Source organism: Apium graveolens, chromosome 5, assembly GCF_009905375.1.
Source record: "Apium graveolens cultivar Ventura chromosome 5, ASM990537v1, whole genome shotgun sequence".
In the NCBI taxonomy this organism is placed as follows: domain Eukaryota; kingdom Viridiplantae; phylum Streptophyta; class Magnoliopsida; order Apiales; family Apiaceae; genus Apium; species Apium graveolens.
The window spans coordinates 10672494-10693417 of record NC_133651.1 but is presented as its reverse complement, the minus strand read 5'-3'; the positions used below and the strand labels follow the sequence as shown (position 1 = coordinate 10693417).

At 35.9% G+C, this 20924-nt stretch overlaps 1 protein-coding gene across 1 annotated transcript; it reads right to left on the bottom strand.

Moving 5' to 3' along the window:
• Positions 1–18090: 18090 nt before the first annotated feature.
• On the bottom strand, positions 18091–20627 carry LOC141659793 (uncharacterized). The gene is made up of 4 exons (XM_074466720.1): positions 19691–20627; positions 19427–19495; positions 19084–19327; positions 18091–18955 (listed from the first exon to the last, which is right to left on the bottom strand). The coding sequence occupies exons 1-4, from the start codon at positions 20625–20627 to the stop codon at positions 18091–18093; spliced, it is 2115 nt and encodes a 704-aa protein (XP_074322821.1).
• Between the last annotated feature and the right edge of the window lie 297 nt (positions 20628–20924).

The following is a 20924-nucleotide window of genomic DNA, read 5'->3' as shown; positions in this document are numbered from 1 at the left end:
TAACACACATTTTTCAGTTGGGTATGTTATAATTCACATAATCTCTTTCTCTTCTTCGTGCATGTTATAATTCTTCACTCACAACTCACATACACCATGAAATCGTATGTTAATACCGTATATAAAAAAATGGGTGATATCTGCTGGTCAGAAGGGATGTGAGAATATAAAAAGAAAACTAGGAGTGAGTGGATGATTGATTACACATTCAACAAAAGGGTTACCAAATGGGTAAAATTAACCAGTATTCTTATTATTGTTGATTAAAAGTTTGGTATTTATCATTCTTTTGAAGAGGAAGAAGAATCACCAAATAGTCATTTCAACTCCTGAAACTGGCAACTCTTGTTATTCCCAAATAATGCAACAAGAATTACAGAAGGGGGTTGAATGTAATTCTGGCTCCTTTTTAAATTTTAAGACTGTTCTTACTTATTATATATTACAGTGTTTGATTTTGCAAGAAGTGCGGAATGAAACTTGAATTGAAATCAAAACACAAAGTAATAAAACACAAAGCTTTAAAACTTTTTGGTAGATTTGAACTTATCCACTAGAGATATATATTAGTATGAGAACTCTGCGATGCTTGAATAGCACACAGCTGCTTACAAGTGAACTTACAAACTTACAAAGAAATTCTTAATATATACAACTTTTTCTATCTCTCTGAAAATAATGTTTACTTGGTTATTTGTTCTACTTGCTACACTTGGTTTATATATCGCCAAGTTATATGACAGTAAGACAAGATAATAAGATAAACTATATCTAGTCTAACTCCATGCTGTTTCACTACTCTATTCCAGCATCTTTGAATATCTTCATGATTGCATGAAAATGGTAATGCTTGTTTGTTCTGTAAATCCTGCAATTAGGCTGCCATATTCCATTTGTAAACATCCGACGCATGTGACTGTGTTGTCACTGTCAACTGTTATTTTGAATATTATCATCCGTTGGGATTATGTTGATCATCTGGGATGAACCTTGTTGATTATCCGCCGGTAGTCTTTGTAGATCATCCGTTGGTAGCCTTTCTGTTACTTGACTTCATTTCACTTATATAAAATTACAAGACATCTCATATTTACAATTAGCCAACCTATTTTGTATATGAATCTAGAAGTCAACATGATTTAGAGAATCCTACAGAATCTACTAGAATAAAAACAAATTAATTTGTAGAAATGTACTGCAATACTTATTGTTACATAAGCTACACTCTCGATGGATGTTCAGTTGTCATCCGTCGGGACTATAAAGATCATCCGTCAGGACTATATTAGAACATCTGTTGAGAGTTACAAAAACATTAAGTTAAATCTAGTAAGGTGTTTTATTTAACTTATCATCAGGTTCACAACATATTCCTAATAATCTCCCCCAATTTATGTCTACTGGAATTGTAGCCATAAATTAAGAGAAACTTGATGATAACAAAATACCCTAAATGTACAGATTGAATAATAGTAGATGAAACTAGTAAGTGTTACAATTTATTGAAAATTGGATAAAGTAAAGTGTACAAAGAGTTCTTACAATCATTATCAAGGTGCTCATATAGTTTGAGCATATGTTTTCTATTTCCTTGATGGTCTTGATTTCTTCCCAAGTTTCCAGTTGTTTTCTTCTATTTGATTTTGGAACTTCCCGGGGAATTCAAATTCTTCAGCATTTGACAGATCTAGCTTTTCTTGCATTTCCAGTAGAGTCTCATTGCTTGAGATACTCAATTGGTCATCCAATCTGAAGAATCTTCTCACACCTTTGTCATCCATGAATTCCATCAGCCAGTAAGACCTCAAGTGCACTATAATTCCTGTAAAGGGAATTATTAGAGTTCTTGGAAGTGCATTTGAGGATTTTCTGCTCCTCAGTTCTTCTATCTTCTTTAGAACCAATTTCTTGGCTATCACATTAAATCCAAAATTCTTTCGGAAGGATGACAAGATCTTTATCAAAACATTACAACTTTCTTGGAGAATCCTATGAAGGGGCCATATGATCTCTCTACCACCTTTGTATTTGAATACCAGTCTTTTAGGGAGATGTCTGTGAGCATCAATCCCTCTTACTTCTTCCAAATCATCCAAGTAGAGATTTATATATGAATATTCCATGATGTTACAGATATATAAAAGTTCTCCCTTGTTGACAGTTGGTTGAGCTTTGGCTAAGATTTTAGTTCTGAGAGTCACATGCTTGATCTTCTTGATTGCTCTTATCTTTGTCTTTTTTGCTTTGTTGAAAATTGGTAAATTAAGCTGAGGTATAGGCAAACTTTCCTAGTCTATTGGCTCATCCTTGGGAACTATAGGCTCACCATGAAAATTCTTTATTGGATCCACCTTAAATTCCTCATGTACCAATGAGGGCTTGAATGTTGGAGTTAAAGTTGTAGACTGTTTTGGAATGTAATATTCCATTTCCTCATCACTGAAGTCCAATTTTCTTTTGGAATGGAGCTTGTATCTGAACTTCCTTTTCTGTTGAGGTTCCTTGTGCATTTTCTTATCCTAATCTTCAGCTACTACTGGTTGCTTTTCAGAGATTTCAATAGCAGCTTTCACAGCTTGAAGCTTGGCTACTATAGCAGCTTGCTCTTTCTTCTGTTTGAGCTTCTTAGTATCTAAAGCAGATTGCCTCTTTTCTTTCTTGATTCTTGCTTTTTCCTCCTTTTTAGCTGCTGCAAACTGAGGGTGTCCAGCCACCACACAGATCTCTTTTTCATTCCCGTAGATTTTGGCAATTCTTTTCTTTTGGACTGAGTTAGTTGGATCTTTGAAGAATGCAATGGACCTTGCCAGTAGCTTCTTTTCATCTGGTTTTGGAGTCTCTAACATGAGATCCTAGGGTTTCTTGTCTGATAAATTTGGATAATTCCGTTTAGGCTTCAAAACCAGGTTGGATTTTGGAGAGTTAATGCATGAAGTTTGGCCCTTTTCCAAATAACACAGACTCATTTCATTCACAGAAAATTGCTTGACTTGAGAGTAGTGATGAAAGATCTTGTCTGGTTTCCATATCTGACCAAATTTCTTCTGAATTTCTTCGTCAATCTTCTTCCATTTATCATCTAATTCCTTTTCAGCTGCTGTAACATCAAGCTTTTTAAACTCTGACTTTGAATTTAACTTAGCAGCTGCTATGTGGATCAGATCAATGTTGTCATAAACTGGTGGCTTAGGATAAGTAATTTCTGAAATAGTTACTTGACTGACTTGTATATTGAGCACACTCTTCCCCTCACTTGTTGGCTCTCCTTGACTAACTGGGACTATTGGATCTTTCTCCCCCTTCTTGTTAGCATCATGTTGAGTGGTGGTAGAAGTTTGTGCAGCCACTAGCTTTTGAAGTAACTAGGTTTATTGAGCTTGATGTAAATGAATTGCAGAGAGAGAGGCTTCCACTACTTTTAGTCTTGTATCCAGGGAGTTTACTCTGGTTGCAAGATTAGAGTTTTTTCTCAGTAGTCTGTTGATGTCAAGCATGGTTGTGTTTGGAAATTTAGCATCCAACCTCTCAGAAACATCCTTCTTGACTTGATCAATCTCTGTTTTTATTGCAGTAACATCCAGATTAAATTTGGTGCAGTTGAAGAGAATTGAGATGTGCTTGAAGAAGCTTCTTGGTGTGGGCATTGGCGGTGGCTTGAAGAGCTGTCTGTGTTTGTTGAATGATGTGGAAGAGAGTTGACTTGAAATGGTGCTCATTATAATATTTGGAAAATGCCCAAGATGGCATGCTAGATCTTGAGCTAAGGGCTTCTTTTCCCCCCTATGTCCATTGGCTCTTCTTGATTATCATATTCATCTCCTAAGAACTCTTCAGAACCGTCAGTTTCATAATCAACATCATCATCAACTATGGGAGGCATGGCTGATATGGCAACTTTGGCTCTTTACATGGTGGCTGTTGTATGCACCAGATTTAGCATTCTTTTTGTAGCCATATTGTCCTGCTCAGCTAGAACTTGATAAGTTGAGACATGGTGAGAAAATGCCTCAGCTTCATAAGAAACAAAATCTAAGACAGCTTGATATTCTTACTGAATTAGTTGTTTCTTTTCAGCCTCATTGACATCCATTAACTCACTCACAATGGGCTCTTCCCATTCAGCTGTACCTTTTTTCTCTCAATTTCTCTCTATTCTTGCATCAAGGGCTCCACTTGGCTCACCACCCTCACACACTCACCTTCACCTACTAAGGTGGAACTCCCCTCACTCACTTTTTCCAGATTAGAAGAAATAGTGTACATTATTTCTCTCATTTCCTCTCTTTTTGCACGAGAGCAACTCAGCCTCTTACTCTGTTCACTCCATTCCCTCAAACCTAGGAGTGATTGTACAACCACTAACTCATCTACACTTGAAACAATTTTTGAAAATTCAGTTTGTGTAGTGAATACTGACGGATGAGGAACATCCATCGGGGTAGTAGTTAGGACATCCGACGGATGACTACTATTAGGCACATCCGTTGGGATACAATCACTGGCCGACGGATGAACAATATCCACTGCAATAGAAGAAATGATAGAGTTTGGAGTGAAAACTATTGTAGACTCTATGCATATTGATGATAATTTAGGCACAGAAGTCTCAACAGTTCCTAAAAGAATTGGCAAGTGAGCCAAAAAATCATTTAAAAGATGATGCTCACTTGCACTGAATTTTGGCTTCTCCAACAGAGTTAAATAAGGAGAATCAAGGATTGATATGTTAATCATATCCACATCCAGTTAGTGTGTGGGTGAGTTTTTTGTGTGTGGTGCTTCTATTATCAAAGGTTTTGGCTGTGACTCCATATTTATTGGAGCCGCTTCAAACTGAATTTGAGATGGTGCAGTCAATGAGTCTTTAGCTGCAGTTTGCACTATGTGTGATCCCTGTGCATCCCCAGTATTTTTACATTTCTTCTTTCTTGCATAAGTTTGGGGTGATCTTCTGTCCCTTACCCTCTTGGCCTGTGCTCTTGGCTGAAAGCTTTCTTCAATAGTCACATCTTTTTGGGAGGATGCAACTAGCAATGAGCTATTGTCCTTATTAATTACTACAATTTGTTGGGAAACTGTAGTGTGGCTAGGCTGGAATTCACTCACCTCTCCAACCTTATTCTTAGGGCTTCTTTGATGTTTACCCTGTCCCTCACCTACCTCACTCTCCTTCACATTCCCCTCTTGGTGTTTGGTAAATTTTGTAACTGGTTTCTTTTGAGAGAAACCAGAGGGGGCTTTCTTTGATTTGGATTTAGAAACCATTGGTTTAGTGGCTTGGTTAGGCATCTGTTTGGTCACAGTCACATATGCCATTACCACAGTTGAAGATAAAGAAATAGGTGCTTGAGAAGTAGTGGCAGAGACAGAAATAGTTACCTCACTAACCTGAGGCAATTCCATAATAGGAAAATAGACAAGGGCCACCTCTTTGTGATGATCATCGCTGTTTAAATATGCAATTACCCTTCTTTCTTGAACCCAACAATTCAGTTTGTTGGTTGGGTTCTCAATTACAAGATTCTCACAAATATGGTTAGCAATAATCATGAAGAATCTAGCACAATAAACCTTTTTAGATCTCTTTTTGATTTCCCCTAACTTGTATCATAACTTAAACATTATGGCATCACTGAAATTGTAGTACTTATCAGTAAGAAGCATATAAAGCATGTGAAGCATTGTAGTGTTGACAGAATCAAAGTTACTTATTTCACCAGAAAACACCTTGGTAACTACATCATACAGATAACTCCACTCTTTTCTAAGGCCTAGTCTCCTAATCTCACTCAACTTATTGGTAGGAAGTGCATAGCCCATAGAATTAAGCAAATTAACTATATCAGCATCTGTGTGTGGCTTAGTAGTAGTGTTATCAGGAACTTTTGTTGCCAAGTAATGATACAATTATTTATGGGGGGTATGGATACAATTGTATAAAGGTTTCAAAAAAGTATAAAAATATAACAGTTCTTTATATTTCTGATAAAGACTTTTACAAACTCTCTCAAGAAATACTGATGTTCTTGAGAGCTGCTAGGTCGTACAATGCTTGAGTTAATCACTATGTGATCACCTAAACTGTGTTTATATAATACATAACTTCTATAAATTAGTCTGGGATATGCATTATCCATAAGGAACAGACTTAATCTTCACAATAGACTGTCTTTAGATGCTGATGTTCTGTAGATACTGATGATGCATCAAATCATGATGGCACATCAAATCCCGATGACATCCAAAATACTCATATCCTGAACTCCTCCTGATCATTGAGAATCAACACGTAACAAATTTTCTTGTAATCATCTATGCATATAATCAAAATTTTCATGAAATGTACTCTCTTGAATTATTAATGATTTTTTTTATTTTGCTTACAAGAACTAATCTATGATATTTAGTTGTGTATGCATGTGCTCGTTCTTTATTGTAGCCTGATAATCTCTACATCACACTATTAACATCTATCTTTTGATGATTCTTGAGATTAAAATTGTGGTTCTCTGATAAGATTGAGTTATTTTGACAAATACTGATGAATTTGATTCGACAAATCCTAATGATGTCAAATCCTGACAGATAAGAGGTACCAAATACTGATGACAGGTCAGCTTGTATTAATTTAGAAAATTATTGACAATTGATTTCTGAATTGTTTAATACTGAAAAATTGATTGTCTTCTTAATTATTGTGTGAAAGTTGATAAACTGTTGAACAAAGTCACACAGCGATTTACTAAAAGGGCAGTGCATCCTTTGATTCTGATTCCGCACATTACTCCACTTTCTACTCTAATTCTTCAGTAATTATCCTCTATCAGAAGTCTAATTCACTAAACTTCCTTCTCCGTGTATGTTAGATAAAACAAAGCTTTGTAAACTTATATTTGCGCAAGAACCTCTGTGACACATATTATCATACACACATTACCTCATTATTCACATCTAACGAACATCTTTTCTCAATAGCTACAAACATCATGTCATCTTCTGAGCTTTCACCCTTCTTCATTCAAACCACTATTATTCATGGCAACACTTTTGGAACCAATAACTTCTTGGCTCCACTTACACATCAGCAGTTTCCTCAATCTTTTCATGATATACAGGATTGTTTACTCCAATGTCTAATTGGATACGCTCTCACAAATCCTATTAAGGTATCATATAGAGATGTAATGCAGGTATGGGATGAAACTCTAGTTAATGCAACAAATACTTGTTTTTTCTTTTGAATTTAAGGGACAGAGGTATGGAGTTGAAGCTGATGTTCTAATTCAAGCATTGAGGTTGCCTGCCTATGATGGTGCTCCTAACAATTATACAACTGAGTAGTTGTTTGATATGCTCAGAACTTTGAACTACAAAGGTGACATCACAACAATTGGGAAATTGACAAGAACAAAATTCAAGAGGGAATGTAATTTCTTCTTTGATTGCATCAACAGATGTTTCTTGAGTAAGACAACAAATTTTGATGCTCTTCCATCCACTTCTCTGAAAATTGGGTATTCTCTTCTCTATTCTGGTAATTTTGATTTTTGTAACACCATTCTTCAATTCATAATTGGTAACAGAACAGATGCATCAAGAGTAATAGGGTATACTAGATTTCTTCAACTGATTTTTAATTTTTTATGCCCTAATATTGAATTTGATAATGATGAATTGCTTCCTGTATTTTAAATTTCTGAGAAGGCTATTACAAATCATATCAAAAGAGATGAAAAGAATAAGTTTTCAGGACTTCCCTTTCTGCCACATGAGGTTAGGAAATTTCTATTGAGAAATAGACCTACTCCTTCATAAGTGCCTGCAAATCCTGATGCTGGCACCTCTGTTAAATTTCCTGATACTGTGGAACAAGGCACTACCCTTCTTGTTTCTAACCCAAGCATCTCTTCTACTAAACAGAACTCCAACTCATCTCCTAAATTAGCCTCTTCTGATGTCTCTCAAAAGGCATCAGTTGTACTAAAGAAAAGGCTGGTTTATATTTCTGTTTAATCTAAACAGAGAGCTCAACAGGCCTCACTGAGTGAGAGTGAGAAGAAAGAAGAATGTTTTCCAGTCAAGAAAACAAGGCTGATCATGCAAGATAATTCTAACTCTGATGATCAGATGCCCATTGGGCCAAGGATGAAAACAAAAAAATTAACAGTTGCAATTCCTGATGACTCTGTTGATACAACTGGAACTAAGGAGCCAACTGCTGATGCTAGTGCTCTGGTCAAACAGATTTCAGTAATCAAAGAAACTGCTGTGCTCAAGAAAACTGACACGAGCAAGTTAAAAAGAAAAGTTGAAGATGTGGTTAGGTACATCAGGAAGAAAAAAAAAGAATCAGTCTTCTACTATGGATGTCAGTCCAAAAGAACCCAAGTCTCAAAGGGATTTAGCAACTGAGACACATCCAGTCACACAAGAACCATCTTCTCAAACGGAAGATGCAGACAAAGAGGCTACACAAATAATTGTTGATTTTGCTCAAAGTAATCTTCTTGTTGACTCTGAATAACTGTTGCAAGAAAAGAAGGCCCATCAGGATATATTCTCAAAGGTGGATGCAGTTGATAATGATCTGATGTTTGAGGAGAGTACACAAGAACCTTCATCACTTCTTACTAAAGCAGCTCATATTCCTCAGGCCCCACAAGAACCATCAGTTTAAAGTACTGATGCTGGCCTAGTTTATTCTCCTGACAAATCAAATCCTGATGCTACAACAAATCCTGATGTTGATCAACTGTCCATTCAAGCAACTTCTACTAATGATTCTTTGGTGCTCACTAACTTGTTAAAGCATCCTGATGCGTTATTTGTTCCTCCACTGTCATCACTGCCACTTGAGGACTCACCTTCAGGTATTGCTTATTTTCATCTGTTGTTCTCAATATTTGTATGATTATAAATAGTCTCTTATTTAAGGTTACCTCTATTTGTATGACAAACATACTACTGCTCTCATCCATCTCATATTTCTTTTCAAAATATGTGATTGTGCCTTTCTGTGATACTGTGTGAAAATACTATTAGAAACAAAAAATTAAAACTGAGTGGCAGTGTCTTGTACTGGCAAAAGGAGAGGTAGTTTTGAGAAAAGAATTTTATAAGTTTTTCTTTGCTTATAAACTTTCTTATGTGAGAAATATATTACTCTTCAAAGTAATAAATTATGTGAGAAGTGATGAGATCACTTGAAAAGAAAAGAGAGATTTAGGTGTTACATTATTTTATATTTCAGAATCTCATTAGAGACATATAATTATTGCTAAGGATCCTCTTAAAGGCAAAGCAATTCTGCCGAGCTCTGCAAATTCTTCTGAGGGTCTGTCTTGCTCTGATTCTGATGAAGACAGTGATCCTCATGATCCTGACACAGCTCAGCTTAAGATTGCTATTGATGCATCTAAGAAGTCTAATGTTGGTTCTTCTTCACATTTCATTGTTGATCCTTCTAATTACAATGTTGATGCTGAGCATTTTTGAAAGACTGAATGGGATTTTGCATCGAGAGATGCGCATTCTTCTATCTCCTTAGTCGTTGGTATGCAACATGTTCACATGGCATATGATGGACTCGAAAACCTTGACCTTAAATTGCATCTCAAGGCTTCCACCATCTCTGTGAAAGGAATTCTCTCTGAACTTGCTGATATGAAGACATCTCATGCTAATTTACATAACAAGATTGATGCCTTTATGATTAATCCACTTACTTCAGCTGAACTCATAAGTGTGAAAAAGGCTGTTAAAGCCGTGGTTCAATCTCAACAAAGCATGGATACTCGATGTTCTTCCTTGGAAGATAAAGTGTCTTCAATGGCTAATAAACTGGATGCTATATTTTCTGTTCTTTCCAATACTGATGCCAAAAAGGGGGAGAAGATAACTGTCACAAAATGTGTACCTGACTTTATTCAGTTGAACGATAAAGATACTGATGATGATGGTGATAAGAATCAAGTTGCAAATGTTCAAATTGCTCCTGTTGATCAACAACCTCAACATTCTAAAAGATCTGGTTCTTCAGGACAAGGAAAGTCTACTGGTGCTTATGAAGGTAAGCACAAGACTAATGCTGATGCTCCTAAAACTGGTGATGTTACGATCTCTAACATAGCAGATGCTAAAGGATTATTCTTTCCTTACAGACACAAGGAAACAAGTGAATAGATTGTTCTGTACTAGAAGGATAAGAGGTTTGAGCAAAAGAATGCCAGAAGTGCTCTTGGATTGATAACTGAAGAATTTCCTGATCTACCAACTGAAGAAGCAGTTATATAACAGAAGGAGCTAATGGCTCAAATTGAAGCTGAAGCAAACACCTCTAAAGGAAGAGGAAAAAGAGGTGGAAGAGCCACAAAAGCTAGAGGAAGAAGAGGAAGAGGAAGAATTTCTAATTCAAGTCAAGGTTCTGCGATTGATTCTACTTTTCTGAATGTTCTATTTAGGGAAGGTTTTGTTCCTGTACAAGGAAATGATGTAAAAGAAGAAGCTGAGGATACTGAAAAAATGATTGTCCAAAGAAAGAAGAAATCAACCGCTGACATTGCTCAAGTTGATATAACTAATGCAAATGTGTCTCTTGGAGCAGACATAAAATCTGAGGAAAAAGCAAATCCTGATGTTGTGAATCTGATAGCTGATTTTGAAACTGATAAAAAGGTGATCAAAGTATTGGATGAATCAATTCTTGATGAACATGAAAGAATTGACAGAAGAAAAGCTGATCGAGCATGCAGTGACTATGAGCAAAAAATTCCAAATTCAAAAAGAGAGCCGTGGAAGAAAACAAGAGGAAAGATTCATGATTTATCTACAGGGTATGTTCCTCTCAGCAAGAAGGATAAAAGATAGAAAGATGTTTATACATTTAGTTATCCTAAAGAATTCAAGCATATTGAATTTGTGTCAACAGGACTTAGGGATTCTATTTTAGAACAGGAGGATATTGATAAGTCCATCAAGAAACCTACTTGGGTGGAACATAATGAAAAGCTAAAACTTATCAAAACTCATACTAGAGGAGGTATTGGTCAGCCTGGAATAGAAACTCTGAGGTCTGATTTACTGGACATGGATATTCTTACACTAGTACAGAAAAGACCTAAGGCGTCGGTCAAAAAAGGCCTAAGGCGTCGATTTTTTAGCGTAGTAAATACAGGGGACGCTGTAGGTAAATGCCTACAGCGTTGGTTAAATGGTCAACGCAAAAAACTGTTTAGCGTCGGTTAAATAACACACACAGAAGGCAAGAAAACCGACGCTATAGTTTTACAAACAGTGTCGGTCAATTAAACAACCGACGCTAAATCTTAGACCTGTTGTGTCGGTCTTCTTAAAATGCCGAAACTATTGTGCCTATCAATTGCGTCGGTCTTCTTAAAATGCTGACACTATTGTGCTTTATCAATTGCGTCGGTCTCACTAAAATGCCGACGCTAAAAGTTGTAGAGCAAATGTGTCGGGTCCTAAAATGCCGACGCCTTAGGTCTATAATTTCATTTTTTTGCATGATCAAATATTTTTTCCTGATCAATTTTTTTTGCATTTGTTTTTTCCTGATCATTTTTAACCTGTTTACTACACATATTAAAAATAGAGGTACACCCAAAAAATAAAAAAGGTTCACAAATTATATTAAAATAAATTTGGAATTGTTCATAATTTTAGTTTACAACGCAATATTTACAAAAATTCATCAAAAACTAATGTTTTCATGACAAATCCCTCAGACTAACTCGATTCTTGATGATATCTAGACTCCTTGTAATTGTTCTGCACTCTCTTCTTGTATCTCCAAGTACCATGCCCTGAAAAAAGAAGTTTATATTAGTACATAAAATTATATATGTAATAAATTATTCAACAAAACATGAATTAATGGCAATATTTATTGTGAACATGAATTAATGATATGTACTGAAAAAAATTACCTAACTATAGACATTCAAGAGTAAAAAATTGAGCCCAAATCTCTCGTATCTCGCTAATTTCCTTTCTACCATAGCTTCTACAACCAAGACCCTACCAAAAATTTAACATACTTCAAATATTAGTCCTTGATTTTAAAAATTGTAAACCAATATTTACAATATTTTAGTTTCCTTACCATTTTCCAATTCATGTTGGCATTTTTTTGAGAAAGCACGACAATGTCATACATGTACCTCATCACGAAAAAACCGCATTTTGTGCCTCCTTTTTATTGGGGACACTACACATAAACAAACAAGATTCATAAATAATAACTAAAAAGTGAGGAGCATATAATATAAGTGAAATAAACAAACCAAAGTAAGTTATACCTGAACCTCGGTGTGATGCCAAATAAACTCTTTTCTGTTATTCTTCAATCCACCTTGAGGTACATATAATTTAAATGCCCTGTAAAATACGTATACTTTCATCACATCACTTATAAGACTAGGTTCTATGTAGTAATTATACAACATGAAATTTGAAATTTTAACATACATTCGTGCAGGTGTGGTCAACCGTATCTTCCTTTCTTTTTTCAACGAATCAAACACGTATATAGCACTTTCATTGAGACAAAAAAGTAGCAACATCCAATGATCTCTACAATAAAAACATATATAATATATTAGCCGAAATATAATTATATAATATATATAGCATGATAATTACTATGATTTTATTCTTACTCTTGGATGTAAGGGGCTAGGATATAACGTTTATCCTTATTAGCAACCAAAATACTTGTCATGTAATCAGTTGCTTCGTCCTTGCATTTTTGCTGCTCATGATTATGTGGTATTGCTAGTCTAGATGGCAACATGAATGCAAACTTATCGTCCTTCAATTGTTTGCACAACTTGCTAACATACCTACAAATATTATTTATCACAATATATGTGTGTGCTAATAGATTTTAAAGTGAATTAGGAAGAAAGACTGAGTCTTACTTTACAAACAGTTCCACAATGGGTATGTTTAACCAACTCATTCTCAAAAACTGATTGACATCTTCGAGTGTGATATATATTGGACCCTCTCCATTTTCCTCAAAAACGAATGCATCGGATTTTTTAGAAGGGGGCCTCTTTTTGAGTAAGAAACTTAAACCTGCACAGTGATCACTCGAATTTATGTCATCACCAACTACTTTAGGGCTTTGCTTCAGGGGAGTCACCGACCCTTTACCTTCAACCTTTGATGACTTTTGAATTGGCGTCATCTCTTGGAGTTTTTTCTTTTCCAATATAGGATCCTAATCAAAGACATATTTATTGGGTTATATTTAATGGAAACTTTTCATAATTGAACCAAACAAGATATACCTGTCCCAACATCACAAGGTTCTTCGGCCATTAAACAAAGCTACCGGCTGCATTTCCTATTGCCTCGTGTTCGTAACATGAAACAGGAAGTGGAGTAAGTTGGTATTCAGTTATAACATCATCAACTGATACTCTAACATTCTGAGGGGCAGTCGGGTTATTATGGATCATCTCTCCCTGATTGGTTGGGAAAAGAGTCCCTCTAGCTGCAATAACTTTTCCTCTTTCTACATGTATTACACATAGCCGACAAAATGTTGGAACCTGTAATATTCAAAAGAATTTTTCATTAGAAAGAGATTATTATATCAGGTTCAAGTCATGTCTTTTTAGAGCACAAAATAATTCAGTCGTATAGTAAGTACTATATGTTTGATTCACTGGCCCCTGTGAATCTATACGGTAGAAATTTCACTAATTTTCTAGTGAGTTAGGATTTCGATTTGAATCAGTATTGAATTAATATGAAAGAAGAATCATAAGTCCACAATCTTAAGCAGGAACAACTTTTTTTGACGGGTTCAACCCAACTAATCAAGAGATTTAATAGTCCAAAATTATGTTGACAGTACCTTGATAGTTGAGAAATAATCTTCCGGATCCACCGAGTGATAACTACTTCAAGCATTATCAACTTTTCGGGCACCAGCATCATTTACAAATTGATCAGCCTCGAGTGACACACCCATCTGCTTCAACTGATTGAAGATGCCTTCCAATTTTGAATTCATCATTTCCTCGCACTCTTTCGGAACTTTCTTTCTGATTTCTTCCGTAATGGTGGCCAATTCATCTGTCGATACAAGACCACTATATATCCTTGGCCCTGACTTAAATACATCTTTTATTTTCACGCCTCCACCAACGCCTCTAACACGTCCCCCGTGCTCTTTATTCCCAAGTGCATGTGCTAATAATCATCATGGCCTTGTGGAGTCCATGAACCTTCTGATGCATGATTGTGCAACTCATTCTGTAAAATAAATTCATTAGAAACACTACATTTCACAAGGATACCCCTGCTGATTTTAAAAAGTATAGTGTATTACCATGGTCAGGCACACATCCTTTGTCTTCTTATTTGGAAAGTATTGACCACCTTGTCCATCAGCTCTTGCACGTGCTCTAAGCCAATCAAAACCGCGTTCAGTACGCTCAGTTGATAGCATTGACAGATTGCTGCAATCAGGATCATTGAGAGAAGTGATGGGGTCATCAATAGACCACTTTGTTCTTTTTGAAGCATATCCACTAGGCCCCAGGTAATGAACATGTTCATTATGTTTCTGACTTTCTTTTGCCTTTTCGCTTATTTCCTGTTTAATAAAGATAAAAAGTTACATGTTAGTCAAAATTAGTTAATTCAGATGAATATAAAAATGATGACAATGATGAAGAAGAATATGATGCTGGTGAAGAATTAGCTACAATGATGAATTTAATTTACAATAGAAACTTGGACATTATATTCTGTTAGCTAAGTGTCAGCTTCTTATGACGTTGTGTTTATATCTACAACAGGAGGAGCCATCATTGAACCACCAACATTTCAATCTTATGAATCCAGTTTGAGTACGAAAGGGGAAGAAACAACAGATGATACCACATCCAGTTCAGTTTTATATGTCAGACTTGTCTCAGTGCAGCAAATTCTACTTTCTGAAACTGTAATTTTGTAATCCCTTGTTTAATTTCATTTTTTTTATTGGCAATGTGAACTAGTAAACTGCATCTTTACAAGAATGGGTAATTACTAGGATTTTTCAGGTGGGTATAGACAAGATTTGTTAGATGGGAACTTCTCTGAGTTGCTTAACAGTTGCACTGATTCTCATTATCAGTAAGCCTTTCTGCCTACTATAATCAATTATTTTTGTCGAATAATGATTGAGATTTATTGAACTCCCTGACCTACCCGATCACTTGTGTAAGTTCTTTATTGTACCGAGATGGATTCCATTCGAAAAGTCTGAGTATAGTCTTATAATTTATCAAAAAAAAAATTCTGGTTTGCAGAATCTAGATATGTTATACTTCTTTATAATTTATAATTTATCAGACATGCCTACTTCCAGGAATTGACATTGAATTACCTTAAACTCTGCAGTCTCACGTCTCTCTTTGAATGTTTTCCACGTGTCCTCGGTAATGAAGCTGTATTTTTCACACGGATCCTTGCCTTCTCGAAAATAATTCTTAGTCAACTTTCCCTTGAAATCTCTCCACTGCTTTCCTACTCTTTCTAACACGTTCTTTTTCCGTGAATCATCCAATTTCCATCGGGTCTGAACATAATGAGTAAGTTATAAATTACTAATAGTTAAATATTAGCAAGCAGCCAAAGAATGTTAAATACAGTTGAAGTCAAATGCCTTATTGTCTTATTGTACCTTAATATCTTCCCATATTGCATCTTTCAAGCCTTGATTTACAAGGTCCCAACTCTCGATATTTATATCAACATGGAATCGAACCACTGATCCTACAAAAGTCCTAAAATCTTTAAGCATATCCCCAATTGGCTCATCATATTCATTCAAAGAAATGCTACAATCCAAATTCTGTTTTGCGATCCTTCTTTTCAAGTTTTTGTACAACGTTGGACCTCTGCTTCTTTTCTTGACTAATTCTTCAGAACTTTGCTCCCTGTCTTGCTCTCTGTCTTCCTCTCTGTTTTGCTCCCTCCTATCTTCATCTTGATCCATTAATCTTATACCTGTAACATAATAGGTTAGGAAATGTAAGAGCTATTACATATGGTACATATGGTACATTAAGTTATTGCACCTGTAAGATCAAATATCATGTATAGCTGGGATTATTACAACAGTGTCTATGGAGCTGATAATTGATACCATTTATTTCAGAAACCTAAGAAAGTTGAACAATTTAAAGTAATTACTCGTATGTGAAAGACTGAAAGTACTTCTGAGATGCCAGTTTTGACAGTTTTGCAGATCAAGGTTTGATATGCCATGTACAATCAAGGGACGCTGTTACAAAGTACTTCTGAGATGGATGTACTGTGACAGCTCACACCTGTTGATGATTGCGTAGATGATTAAGGAAAAAAAAATAAGTTCAAAGAGAAACTAATTTGATAATATCAAATTATTATATTTCTAAATGATAATACAAACACATTACTTGTAATAGACTAAAAATAACTACTATAATGCCTATCTAGATAATCAACTCTGTAACATTTATAGTGCATGACAGTGCAAAACAGAATAGGCAATTTTGAGCACTAATCTACCAACTAATGACATTTTGAACTCTACCTACTCGTGACAGTTTAATGACACCAATAAATGAAGTTGGACTTACCTCTGCAGTGTGATGGTCTACTATATCTTTGCACTTATAGCTCCCTTTCTCAGACCTTTTCTACACACGAACAGTCTGCAAAAGAATCACCAGCTTATGCTCTAATCCAATATTAAAATACCAAGTCCAACTGTGCACATGGACAAAATGAGAACCAGTTCATCACTAAGGCCAGTCCAGGCACATTATAAGGAAATTCTAATAACGTCGTATTACAAGCCCAAGTTAAAAATTACTACAAAGTTCATATAATTAAGAAGGGAAGAACAAGAAAGAAAAAAGAATTAACAACCTATTAGTATTTATTAGAACCAGAAAACTATGGCCGTGTTATCAAAATTTATATAAGTAGAACTACAAGTTCACACATAAGTAAAATATATAGCAATCGAGTTTCTAGTACATCAGTGTCTTCATCTGGCAATAGTATCTGATTAACAAACTTTGGTATGGTATAATCTTCACATTAAGTAAAAGTGAGTCTAGAAAGGAATATCAGCTTCTGTTCTCCAGGCAATATTTTTTCAGGACTTGCAGGTTGGAAATGTTGAACTTAACGTTTTAAAGTAGAATTACTTAAAAAAAATCAACACTTCTGCACACACTTTGTGTCCACTAAATGAATAAATTGAAGATGAATTTGTCAGAGTTCTTCTGTTCTTCTGTTCTTAATTATAGGGTAGAAAATTACCTTCATTGGCATGAAGGTATTTCAAATCATTATTGATGATCAATCCATACCCCTTCGTCATGGTCATTGCGTGCATAACTTATATATATCCGTACTATCTTCTATAGATGTGGTTTGTAGGCCAATTGAGAAAGGGGGGTTCTCGTCAAATTGATTATACTCTTCCTCATCTTCGACATTATCAACTCCAATAATACGTCGCTTACCTTGAAGAACAATTGACCACCTCACATCAGCCGGGTCTCGAATATAAAAAACTTGTTTGACCTGTGTTGCAAGTATAAATGGATCGTCCTCATGACCAAACCGATTGAAGTCAACCAAAGTGAAACCCGACTCATCCACTCGAACACCACGACGGATATCAAACCATTTACATTTAAATAGTGCAACTTTGAAATCTTTGTAATCAATCTCCTAGATTTCCTCAATCACCCCATAATAAGACTTCTTTACATCTCGTGATGCAATGGAATTGCCTCTTTCAAATTCTGTTGAAAAAGCTTCTACAGATATTCCACTATTTTGCACGGTGCTCTTATTATCTTGATGTTGTGTGTAAAAACTGTACCCATTTACATCATATCCTTGGAAAGAACTCAGTGGCATGTTTGGGCCATAAGCTAACCACTTCAGAGTATTGGAAACTGTTGAAGGACTTTTTAAATATTGAGACATCACTCGATCTTTAAACCATTTCACAAAAGATCGATTATGTTCATTTGTAACCCACTTGCCACCCTTAGAGGGATTCTTTCATCGAATCTCCAGTATGTGCTCTTGTAAGTAAGGATTAACTTCTGTCATGTGTTGTAGAACAAAGAGATGGGATCTATCAAGCATTTCAGCACCGAGAGTGATCATTTTATGTCCTACTGTACCCTGACCGTCAAGTCTACCTTCATGACGAGATCTCGGAATTCCAACTGGATCGGTAGATGCTAGATAGTCCGTGCAAAATTCAATAGTCTCTTCAACCGAATACCCTTCAACTATGCTTGCTTTAGGATGACGCCGATTTCTCACATATGCTTTTAAAATGCACAGAAACCTCTTGAAAGGATACATTTGATGCACATACAAAGGACCACAAATTTTTATCTCTCTCACAAGATGAGTCACTAAATGCACCATAATGTCGAAGAATGAATGTAGGAAATACATTTCAAATTCACAAAGTGTGACTATAATATCAGCTTGCAATTTATCCAAAGTCAAAGGATCGATGACCTTGCTACATATAACATTAAAGAAGAAGCACAATTTCGTGATAACCACTCTCACGTGCCACGGCAATATGCCTCGAATTGTAAGCGGTAGAAGATGTTGCATTAGTATGTGACAATCATGTGACTTCAAACCTAGAAACTTCAAGTCTTTCATTGAGACAAGGTTTTTTGGATTTGAGGAATATCCAGATGGAACTTTGACACTTGATAAACACTCACAAAAGCTTATTTTGTCTTTCCTGGACAAAGTGTAACAAGCGGGAGGTAGATACGCACGTTTACCAGATTGTTGTGGTGCTAACTCAGCTCGTACACCCAGCTCTTGCAAGTCTAGCCTGGCTTTCATCCCATCATTCGTCTTACCAGGTATATTCAGTAGTGTCCCAATAATGCTTTCACAAACATTTTTTCAATATGCATAAAGTCAAGGCAATGTCTCACTTGCAAGTGTTCCCAATATGGTAGATCCCAAAATATAGATCTTTTCTTCCAAATACTATTCGGAGTTGGCTTTTTATACAGCTTCCCAAGAACAACATCAATGTCTTTAACTCGTTCAAAGACCTCCTTCCCGGTTAAAGGAAAATGAGCCACTCGAGTCTTGATAGTCCCATCAAAATCGTTTTTCCTCTTACGATAAGGGTGAGTAAGTGGAAGAAACGTGCGATGACCCATATATACATTTTTTTTGCAGTTCTTCAGACGAAGATCAATCGTAGCATCTTCATAAATTGGACATGCTTTAGCTCCTTTAATCGTGTAACCTGAGAGGTTACCATAGCCGGGAAAGTCACTTATAGTGCAGAAGATCATGGCACGAAAATTGAAATATATATGACTGTATGCATCATACAACTTCTCACCTTGATCCCACAATAACTTTAAATCCTCAATAAGTGGCTGAAGATAAACATCTATATTATTTCCAGCTTCTTTAGGACCAAGGATTAACAATGTCAACATGATGTACTTACGCTTCATGCATAGCCAAGGAGGCAAGTTATATATCGTTTGAAGAACCGGCCAAGTGCTATGTGTAGAGCTTAGAGTGCGATACGGATTCATGCCATCTGCACAAAGCCCTAGTCGTAGATTTCTAACCTCTCCTCCAAATTATGGGAATTTACCATCAATGGTTCTCCATTGCGGAGAGTCAGCCGGGTGTCGGAGCATTCCATCTGATTTTCTCCCTTCCACGTGCCACCTTACAAGCTTTGTATCATTGGAATTTGGAAAGAGACGTCTGAATCGTTCCACTATGGGTAAGTAGCGCAACACCTTGACAGGAGGCCTCTTGTCATTAATAGAAGAATTATTTCCATCCCGCTTATATCGGGAGGCTCCACACTTTGGACATGTGTGTAAATGTTCATGCTCCTTGCGAAAGACCACACAATCATTTGGACAAGCATGTATCTTCTTTACATTCATACCCATTGGACACAATATCTTCTTCGCCTCGTATGTGGAAGTGGGAAGCTCATTTTTTGCAGGAAGCATTTCTGCTAAATGTTTGAGCATTTCAGTGAAACTCTTGTCACTCCAACCATTTTTTACTTTGAGTTTACACAACTTCAAGGTTGTTGATAACCTAGTAAATTGAACATTGCACCCATGATAGAGAGGTTTTTTAGAATCATCAACCAAGTTCTCCAGAACTTCTGGTTGGTGCACTAGGATTTTTTCAACATCTTGGATCATCTCTTCAACCCTATCATTTTCAGGATCATTTTCTTCATTACGAGGCATACTGTCTCCATAAGTTTCATAAATTTTGCTAGAAGTCTCAGTCTTGCTAGTATGTATTCCCTGCCCATGACAAATCCACTTAGTATAATCTTCCATGAAACCACGGAGAAATAAATGCTCACGAACAGTGTCAATATTAGGATACTTTTTTAGATTATAACAATCACGATATGGACATGTGATCCTGTCTTCTTTTCCATGTTCGATCTGTTTCTTCCTTAGATTTTCTACCGCACATGCAATGAACTCATTAACACCATTAACATAGGCATGCGAGACCCGTGGTATTTTATATATCCACGTGAGACGATCCATGTTCTCTTTCTATCAAAAATGAATGGAAGAAGTTCAGATTATATTAAATTAATTTTGTAGCAGATTTTATATTAACATTTTATGCAGGGATTTAGGGGGAGTTGTTAATTCTCCTAAATAGGTTATAATCATAAAAAATGGGGAGATTGATACTCCTTTCATTTTGATGAGCACAAACAGCAAGAACAATAAGCTATTTGCTTCATATTTCTTTATAAAATAGCATACTCTGTTATGTTAACAATTACAGGATAAAGTAGCGTGCTGATTGTAATGTTTTAGATTCATTTTAGCGTG